Raw genomic sequence first — 10,641 nt, 5'->3', positions numbered from 1 at the left:
ACGCACTGGGGTCAATGTAATCGACTTAATCCCTTTGTCTGTCCTTGTTTTTCCCCTCTATGTTTAGTCCCTTGTGGGCAATAAAGAAATAAGAAATTGTAGGCGCAGATTGACGGATTTGAATGTAGCATGGCTAGATTACAAAAAAGCATATGACACGGTACCACACAGGCGGATAAGCAAAACAATGAACATGTCTGGAAGAATAAAAAAAAACATAAAGCAAATGCTTAATGAAAGTATGGAACAATAAAATACTGAATTGATCGGAGGAAAACAAAATCTCGGAAGAGTGAATATCAGACGTGGAATATTCCATGGTGATAGCTTATCTCCATTCGTAGTGGCTATGACACTGCTTACTTTGATAATACGAAAATTTTAAATTGCTTACGATTTGGGAAAAAAGAAACGGTCAGAAGTCTTGTACATACTATCCGCATTTTCTCAAATGACGCAGGTATGGAATTTGGGATAAAAAAATGCGCTCTACTGAAAATGAAAGAAGAAAGATTTGAAAGAAGCCAGGGAATTGAAATGCCAAATAGGAAAATAATGAGAGCAGTTGAGAAAGGACAGTGTTATAAGTACTTTGGAATTCTGTAAGCAGACGAGATAGAAAATGAAGAAGTACATAAGGAGAGGCAGAAAATTATTGCAGTCAAAGCTGAATTCAAAGAAATTTATTGAAGCTATAAATTCAAGAACAGTACTCTTAATTAATCAGATATGCAGTTGGAATTATACACTGGACCAGAACGAGAAAAAGAAACTTGACAGAAAAAACTAGGAAGTTGTTCACGATGTATGGTAAGTTTGATATCAACCGTTTGTACTTGAGGAGAGACTAGAGTGGAAGATGCTTAATGTACAAATGCAAAGAAAATGTCTAGAAGAGTATTTACAGAGCGGCACAGAAAATCTACTAAAGACAGTGAATAAAGAACGGGTGGTGAAGTGCATAATTGGAGAAAAGGACAAGAACAAAATACCTCTGCATGGCCACGTTTGGAGAGCCACTGAAGATGTGTGTGAAACAAAATCCTGGGCTTGCTTAAAAAAAGGGGCAATTAAAAAAAGAAACAGAGAAGCTGATTATAGCAGCCCAAGATCCAGCGATGAAAACAAACAACCTGAGAATATAAGAAATGGAGGCACACCAGGTTGCAAAAGTTATGCACTGGAAACTGTGCGAGAAACGGGGATTTGAAGCTGGAAACACATGGTACAATCATCGAGTCGAAAGAGTACTGGAGTCGTAGAAATGTAAGATTTTGTGGGACTTTCCTATTCAAACGGACAAGAAATTAGAAAATGATGGAGCAGAGATAACGATTGTAGATAAGTAAAAGCGAAGTTGCTTACATATCGACGCGAGGGAAAAAAAACCAACCTCTTAAAGTTTGAAATAAGAAAACAATTGGAGCAATGGAACAGTAGAGGCCGCGACTATAATAACTGGTGCGTTGGGAACAGTAAACCAAAAAATATATAAATGGCTGAACGAGATTGAAATAGAATACCCGGTAGAGCTCCTACATAACGTTTGTCTCGTAGCAGGGTTCTAAGCAATTAAAAGACAGCTAAAAAACTTATGGATACCTAGGGTTACACATGGTAACTCGCTATCCACATAATCCATACCAGGAATAAGACCGAACCTGAGTTAAACAAAAGCAACAACAACAACAACAACGACCACGACCACGACGACAACCCCCACCACCGCCACCAGATCATCATAGATCCTCCTCCATGTTTATTGGAAGAAGGCAGTTGGGTCAACTGCTTCTTTTGGCTGTCTCCACACGTATAATCGGCCAGTGGTCAGAAATAAAGTAACGGATGTCTCGTCTGAGAAAACAGCATTCTTCCACTGATCTAGGGACCAATTCTGTAGGTTTTTACTCCACTCTAAACACTTTGCAACGTTTGTTTTTGAAAGTAGCGGTCTTCTGATTGCAGAACTCCTGTGAAATACGGCTTTGTGCAGCTCCCGATGAACAGTTTTTGTGGAAACTGGGTTATCGAGGTGGTCATTAAGCTCTGCAGTAATTTTGGGAGCCGTACTTTTGTGATCCTTTCTAACAATTCGTGTAAGTGTCCGATGGTCCCTATCTGAAAGTTTTGGCTTTCTTCCGGTGTTTTGTTTCGACGCAGAGGTTTTTCCCTCTTTCTCAAAGGCTGTCGTTACTTTAGAGACAGTACTTCTTGATACACCAAACATTTCGGCTGTTTTCGTTACGCTAGCGCCTGCTGTACGAGCACCAACAATTTGACCTCTTTGAAAGTCCAATAGATTTGTCATTTTAATGAATTTTAATTACCTTTTTCTGATGATAACAATTTTAGCAAAAAATATTAAGCAACAGAATTTGAAGAGCCCCTGAAAAAAATTTGCTTTACACGTTTGTATTGGTGTGTACCGCAAGAATCAGCTAGGTTCCTTTCTCTAATATTTTGCAGTTCAAGTTTTAAAATATTCCGAATGTGACCATCACATCTTTAGATAAGACACAATGTGTCTATGGCTACATAATCCTTTTGTCTGTTACAGTTGTTTTGTATCTGGTCATTCCCAGTCGAGGAAGCTTATATATTCCAAATATATTCCATCTACGACTATTCTGTCTTCATACACACACAGGCACATGCACAGTTACGTATACATACAAACACACACACGCACACATACGCACACATACGCACACACACACACACACACACACTTACACACACGCACACAGATGTATACTTATACATATACATGCAATCATATATTTGTACTAGCTGTATGGTAAGTAGCTTGCTTACCAACCACATGGTTCCGGGTACAATCCCACTGCGTGCCACCTCGGGCAAGTGGCTCCCACTATAGCCTTGGGCTGACCAAAGCCTTGTGAGTGGATTTGATAGACAGAAATTGAAAGAAGTCCGTCGTATATATATGTGTGTGTGTGTGTGTGTGTGTGTGTGTGTGTGTGTGTGTGTCTGTGTGTGTCTGTGTGTGTGTGTGTGTGTGTGTGTGTGTTTGTCCCCCCAACATCTATTGACAACCGATGCTGGTGTGTTTACGTCCCCGTCACCTGGCGGTTCGGTAAAAGAGACCGATAGAATAAGTACTAGGCTTACAAAGAATAAGTCCTGGCTCGACTAAAGGCGGTGCTCCAGCATGGCCGCAGTCAAATGACTGAAACAAATGAAAAAAGGTAAATGAAAAATATATATAAAGATATACATATACATACATACATGCATACATACATATATATATATATATATGTGTGTGTGTGTGTGTGTGTGTGTGTGTGTGTGTGTATGTGTGTGTGTGGAGTACCTCAAGTTTGACTGTGCTTGACTCCTTCCTTCCAGCTCTTTCATGTACCACAGTCAATCAATCGCTTCGGACATTTCGAGCAGTTGTTCCTAAGCACGAATTCCAGCCGATCCCGTTATGTACCTCACATTATATTGAAGTCACCCACTAATACTAATGAGTGATGTATACCCAGAAACACGTCGACTAGCTTGAAGATTTCGGGCTGGGTTTCCTTACTTCGGGCAGAGAACAGACCAGCTTCAGGGCATTTCCTTCACAGCTATTCACGTCTAAAGCGAATGATTCGCCGCCCTAATACCAAAATATCACCCCTTACGACGAGTTGTATGACTAATTAGATCCATTTGATGGATTAAATAAATAATTAATCCATATCTGGGACATTCACAAGCACTTCTCTGGGTCACCGTAGACCTTCGAACAACTCCTCAAAACCAGGGAAATCCCAATCCATATTTAAATTTATACCCTGGACTTGCACTAAAGACCTTAAATTAATTTCCTCTCCCATTGAAATACTTTCCCTTTTCTCATGTTATCTCTCTCTTCTCTCTCAGGATTTCTCTCAGATACTCTCTAACTCTTTTCTACCCTCTCTGTCTTCATCTTGTGACTCTGCTGAATCTTCTCCAATCTCTCCCTGCTCCTTTCTTTCTTTCTTTCTTTCTTTCTTTCTTTCTTTCTTTCTTTCTTTCTTTCTTTCTTTCTTCCCTCCTTTCTTTCTTTCTTTCTTTCTTTCTTTCTTTCTTTCTTTCTTTCTTTCTTTCATACAATTCTGTCTCCTTGTGTCTCCTTCTGGTGATCTTAGAGCCAAGAATGTGCCAGTTTCCTTTTACCCGTCTAGCTAGGATGAGGGTGCTGCTGCTAACCCTTACCACAATTCTGGTCGCTACCTCAGATCAGCACTTCAATGAAGGCAACTACAATTCTTTGGGTTCTGGTTATTCCTATCGTTACCTTCAGACATCTCAAACAGAACAATTTTATCAAAGGCGAAGTCTACTGGAATGTGCCATCATCGCTGCAAACAGCCAATCAGAATTCTTTACTTACAACAAACTCAGCCATGTTTGTAAGAATTACTCACCGAAAAATTTGATGACAGTCGTCAGCACGAATGACAAAAACGAGATTTCCTTCTATAAAAGTAAGTGAAGTTGTTGTGTTGTTTTTTTCTTTTTACTTCTACGTTAAGATAACTAAGAAAACTAGAGATGACGTAATCCACTTACTCCTCTATCTTCGAAATTGCTGGCATTGTGCAAAAATTTGAAGCCAATGATATTGTTGTTGCTGTTGAACCTCCATCTCTCTTATTTCAGTGTCATTGATGTCTTCCTGTCTTACCTTGCTATTTTCCATCTAATATATTCTGTATTTGATTTCTTCGATTTCTACTTCGGTTAACCAGCATTTCATTCTTATGTCTTCCTTTGTTACATCACACGTTCCCTTTTTAAACCATATCTCTCTCATTCTGTCCAACGTAGCCAAACCTGCTAGGTTCACTTCGAACATAACATTCAATCAAAGCTGCATTCCATCTTTTCTCCTTCCTTTCATATTGCAGTCACTAGATGACGACTGGGCCTAACCTGCCAGGTAACAGATATTCACTGTTATCAGTTCCAGTCTCATTCACACCTGCATTTAGACAGGGTATTTTGTAGGACAATAGGTAAAAATAGTATAAGTTGTCCACTTTTCAAACTGGTCGACAACACGGACAACAAATTTGTGATTTGTACAATCGACCCACATAGGCTTAGATGAGAGAGATCGGATTAGAGAATTAGTTAGAAGGCATTGACGAGGGCAATCATCAACAACAAATAGTGGTTTTCCCTAAAAAAAAAAACAATTAGAGTAGAATCAGTGAGGTTTAGTAAGGTATTAGTGATAGAAAGTAATTAAATAGAAAGGAATTTGGTCAGAAACTTAGAAGAGGCACTTAGGAAAAGCATTGCAACTGACATACTAGCCGCTAGATTTGGCTCTAGACCAATTCTTCAACGCTAAATGCAAAGGCTGCATTGTCAGAGTTAAGGTGCATGTTCTAAGACAAGAAGGAACGAAAACCGCTCGATGGGCCCCGAGTGACAGAAGTGTAACGTGGTGGAAACAAAGCAACAATTCCGTCTTCGGTAGACCAAAATGTGCGCGCTTGATACTTCAGCCCTAGCAAATGTGTGCGGCATTTCGGCAGCACTTTGCCAAACTGTTTGGGATGAAGGGCAGAGCGGACGCTCGACGGCATGCCACAACTCTCCGATAAGAGCCGTGGTTTCGATGACGAGTTGCACGTGGGGCAAATCACCTGGTTTGGATGGTCTGCTTTCTGAGATTTACTTTTATATACGAGATTTGTTTGATGACCTTTTAGTAAATAACTCCCACAACTGGCAGCAGAGAATTTCCAATACTGTAAGTCGAGGAGTGGTGGCACTGCTAAGAAAGGACCAAAACAAGGCGGCGACCAAATAGAAAGTTTTATGCCTGTAACACTGCTGAGCGTAGACTTAAAAATTTTGGCCAAGGTGTTAGGAAAGAGGGTGGCGCTTGTCGAGGAACTGATTGGTGATGCGCAAACATTTGCAAACCCAAGCAGATCCACTCACGAAGACCTCCATCTTGAGAGATATATCATAGAAAGGACCGGTGAGGAACCTGGCATAGGTGTGGCCCTGATCAATTTCGATCTGTCTAAAGCTTTTGATAGGGTCGAACTCCAATACTTGGCTGCCGTTCTCCTAATGCGTAGACACGCTCTAAGGTTACACCACTTGCAACGATTTCTGGACGTGTGTGGGCTCCGTTTGTCAGTCTCGTCTTTCCGCAGCTCGTCTCTTTGACGGAGCTACAGTTCTGGGTTAAGAAAAGACCGAGATTGGAACATGGTACCTAGAATATCTCAGGCGCTCACAACCCACGACCAGTCGGACAACGACATCGGTGGATGTTCTGCTTTCGAAATTTATAGAGAATTAGTAGCGGTGAATTGCGATAACGTTCTCGGGGAAACACTGGGCGCCGACGAGAACGAACTAGCTAATCTGTTCCAGAGGACTTTTCGGTCAGGACCTATCATGGATAATTTCCAGATCTCCTTGGTCTAGCAGTGCTACCGGTGGGTGCTACCGGTGGGTGCTACCGGTATCACTTTACAGGCACAGATATGCTGTCAGACGGACCTGTCCGAGGTGCAAGCAAAGTGACGAAACCGTTCTGCACGCCATCGTTCAGTGTCCAGGCATTGCTGACTTATGGGGTTATGTTGCACAGCTGCTGTCACTTGTGGAACGGATCCGTCTGTCAGACGAGTCTGTAGTGATGATTGCAGCGCCACCCTTCTTCAATCGAGCAGGCAAAGCAGTTTTCCTTCGCCTGATGGTTGTGGCGAATGAGGTTTAGTGGACAAGGTGGAAAGGCATGAGAACAGATACATTCCACTTTGGTAGAGTTATCATTGACTTTTTCAAGTCTCACTCGAAAAGGAAATTGTGAATGGAGCGAGAAGTGCTGTTCTCGAGAGAGTCAATTGAAAGATGCGTGGAAGTTGCAAAAATGGCAAGAGTGAATGGTACTTCTCTAAGTGTAGACCTGTGAGTCGGAGAAAAGGAATTTGAGAGAGCACTTGCTTTAGGGTTTCAGAGAAATCTCGGACAGTGGGGTTCCTCGATTATCCCTAGAGGTTTTCCTCTATCAAGAGGGCCACATCTCTATCATCCTTCCCACAGCTTTTTTTAATCCTTGTATGCTATGCATATGTCCCTTATTTTCCAGCGTATACCATGCTTACTTACTTCCTTTCGTTCTTTCCTTTTTTATCATTTTATTTTATGTAAACCGCAACAATTTAAGGCTATCTTTGTATTGTTCTCCTCATTCTTCACCCTTGTGGCAAATAAATGAAATCAAAATTATTATTATTATTATTATTATGATTATTATTATTATTATTATTATTATTATTATTACTATTATTATTATTATTATTACTATTATTATTATTATTATTATTATTACTATCATTATTATTATTATCATAATTATTATTATTACTATTATTATTATTATTATTATTATTATTATTATTATTATTATTATTATCATAATTATTATTACTATTATTACTATTATTATTATTATTATTATTATTATTATAGTTATTATTATTATTATTACTATTATTATTATTATTATTACTATTATTATTATTATTATTATTATTATTATTATTATTATTATTATTATTATTATTATCATCATTATCATTATTAAGACGGTGACCAGGCAAAATCGCTAGCGCGACGCGCAAAATGCCCAACAGTATTTCGTTCTCCATATTCTGAGTTCAAATTCCGCCGAGGTCGACTACCTTTCATCCTTTCGAGGTCGATAAATTTAGTAACCAGTTGCGTACTGGTGTCGATCTAATCGACTGCCCCGCCTCCCACCGAATTTCAGGCCTTGTGCCTAGAATAGAAAAGATTATTATTAAGCGGCAGGCAGGCAGGCAGAATCGTGATAGCACACAGGGCGAGGTTTTTAGCGGTATTTCGTCAGCCGCTACTTTCTGAGTTCAAATTCCGCCGAGTCCGACTTTGCCTTTTACCTATTCAGGGTTGATAAATTGAGTACCAGTGAAACACTGGGGTGGATAGAATCAACTAGTCCCCTCACCACTAATATTCAGGCCTTATGCCGTTACTAGAAAAGATGATGTTTATTATTATTATTATTATTATTATTATTATTATTATTATTATTATTATTGAGTGAGAGAGCAGTGCATGCCATCAAAGTGACACTAGGGTAAAATATACGAAGCCCATTTTATACCCATCATGACTACCTGTCTGATAAGAGTACCCCAGGCACATGCATCACAACCATATGTACGCGACATGGTGATCTCATATCAAGATAAACAGCGCATGACCTCGCAGGTGGGGCCCAGTTAGAATTTTATTCAGGTCGAGTAGCCGATCCCGCTCAAAAGGTCCCTGAATAAGGTTTGTTTAAAGATGTTGAGCAAAACACCCATGTTTCCAAAGGTGAATTATTCAAACCCCAAAGAATTCCTGTCAGCACATGGCTATGATGATCCCCCACTACTTCTGCTCATGATCAGAGATGCACATATCGTCAGCCACCAAGGGACATGCTCAACTGGTTAAGGTCAAACAACTGACAAGCAAATCTGTGTTATGAAGCAGAATGTTTGCTGCAGCCCATCTTTTTATACCAAGAGAAAATAATGTACATGATAACACTTCCAATCAGTTTAGGTCAGAAGCCATGAGAGCCACTGCCTGGTATTGCATTAGGGCATTTATTATTATTATTATTATTATTATTATTATTATTATTATTATTATTATTATTATTATTATTACTACTATTATTATTTCAGATAGCCGATGTATTAAAACAAATTAATTATTATCATTATTATTATTATTATTATTATTATTACTATTATTATTTCAGATAGCGGATGGATTAAAACATATGGCATATCAAAGGGAGCTGGTTCAAAAGTTTATGATTCATTTATGAATATAGGAAGTCCTTCATCCTGGAGAGTGGACAAATGCAATGGTACCTTCTGTCCTAACTTCTTCCGACACTCTCTCCTTGATTTCTGGAACTATCTTCCAATTGATGAGGTATGTATTCATACGTGCGAACAAGTGCACACAGAATCATTATTTTCATAATGATAGTAATAATGATTAACAGACTTTTAGATCAATTTAATTCTGTTTGGGACATATTTCACCTGCAAAAATGATATATTAGGCCGGTGTAACAGTATTATGATGTATTTTTATCCGTGACAAACTGCAGTAATAAGAATAATTATCATAAACAAAAGACTCTCCTTTTGGGGAGTGGCCAGTAAATGGGAAGCAAAATCGATGAAATCAACTTACGATACATGACTGGACAAAGTTTTATTGAACCTGCATAATATAATGCTGGTCGATTTGAATAATCTTGTCATTCTTCTTGTGAGACGGCAAGATTGAGTAACAAACAAAACCTTGTGGGAATATGTGAGCCAGTAACCTATCGGAACTCAGATCAAGAGCAGGGAATGAAGTTAGCTAGGACACATCGAGCGGGGACCTCTTTCTGATTTTACAAGGCAAGCCGTCCGATGAATATCTCAAGGGAGGCAGAAGAGTGAAAATTTAAAAAAAAAAAGAAAAAGAAAGAACAGCATGGAAAAGTTCAACAGAAACGGAAGAAATGGTTGACGGCTACACCTGGGGACAACTGAAATTCATCGACAAATTTACCAGCCTTTAGCGATCTGTTACTGCAGTCCTGTACTCTACATGGGGTTAAGGAAATTAAGAACACAGATCGTTGTGTGTTTTATGCTATAAATCTAATTACTAAACTTAACGTCTCAATGTTTTCTCTCATGGATAGATGGCTACACATTTTGGTGGGCAGAAGCATTAACACTATTTAGCAGACAATAACTTATCTAGCAGCCGTTGATATACAAATATTGATATTATTTATATATATACACACACACACACACACATACACACACACACACACACACACACACACACACACATACACACACACACACACAAACACACACACACACACACACACACACACATATATATATATATATATATATATATATATATATATATATATATATATATGTATGTATGTATGTATGTACGTATGTATATATATATATTTATATATACATATATTTATATACATATATCTATATATATATATATATATATATATATATATATATATATATATATATATATATATATATATATATATATATATATACATATATATATATATATATATATTGCCTGCTTCAGTCATTGCACTACGGCCATGTTACGGCACCGCCTTGAATGGGTTTAGTAGAACTAATTCTTTTGTATATATTATATCAATTTCTTTGAGACAGAGAAAAAGAGAGACAAAGAGACAGAGAGACAGAGAGACAGAGAGACAGAGAGACAGAAAGACAGAGAGAAAGAGAGTCAGAGAGACAGAGAGACAGAGAGACAGAGAGACAGAGAAAAAGAGAGACAGAGAGACAGAGAGACAGAGAGACAGAGACAGAGAGACAGAGAGAAAGAGAGACAGAGAGACAGAGAGACAGAGAGACAGAGAGACAGAGAAAAAGAGAGACAGAGAAAAAGAGAGACAGAGAGAAAGAGAGACAGAAAGACGAGAGAAAGAGAGACAGAGAGACAGAGAGACAGAGAGACACAGAGACAGAGAAACAGAGAGAC

The 10,641-nt window shown here is 38.6% G+C and overlaps 2 protein-coding genes across 2 annotated transcripts in view; one reads left to right on the top strand and one right to left on the bottom strand.

The window, feature by feature from the left end:
• Positions 1 to 10,641, bottom strand: part of LOC106881038 (uncharacterized) — a 150,510-nt gene that overhangs the window by 49,562 nt on the left and 90,307 nt on the right. The window lies entirely within an intron of this gene.
• LOC149130590 (uncharacterized) lies at positions 4,155 to 9,951 on the top strand. The gene is made up of 2 exons (XM_089344136.1): positions 4,155 to 4,487; positions 8,834 to 9,951. The coding sequence occupies exons 1-2, from the start codon at positions 4,157 to 4,159 to the stop codon at positions 9,061 to 9,063; spliced, it is 561 nt and encodes a 186-aa protein (XP_089200262.1). The 5' UTR covers positions 4,155 to 4,156; the 3' UTR covers positions 9,064 to 9,951.

Source organism: Octopus bimaculoides, chromosome 28 (assembly GCF_046866305.1).
Source record: "Octopus bimaculoides isolate indiv1 chromosome 28, ASM4686630v1, whole genome shotgun sequence".
In the NCBI taxonomy this organism is placed as follows: Eukaryota; Metazoa; Mollusca; class Cephalopoda; order Octopoda; family Octopodidae; genus Octopus; species Octopus bimaculoides.
The sequence above is the reverse complement of the archived record's forward strand: the minus strand, read 5'-3'. Positions and strand labels throughout refer to the sequence as shown.

Excerpts from the sequence above, each read along its gene's own strand:
- LOC149130590 (XM_089344136.1), top strand. The coding sequence starts at position 4,157 with ATGTGCCAGTTTCCTTTTACCCGTCTAGCTAGGATGAGGGTGCTGCTG. Across the intron at positions 4,488-8,833 it reads CGAGATTTCCTTCTATAAAA|ATAGCGGATGGATTAAAACA; the intron begins GTAAGTGAAGTT and ends TTATTATTTCAG.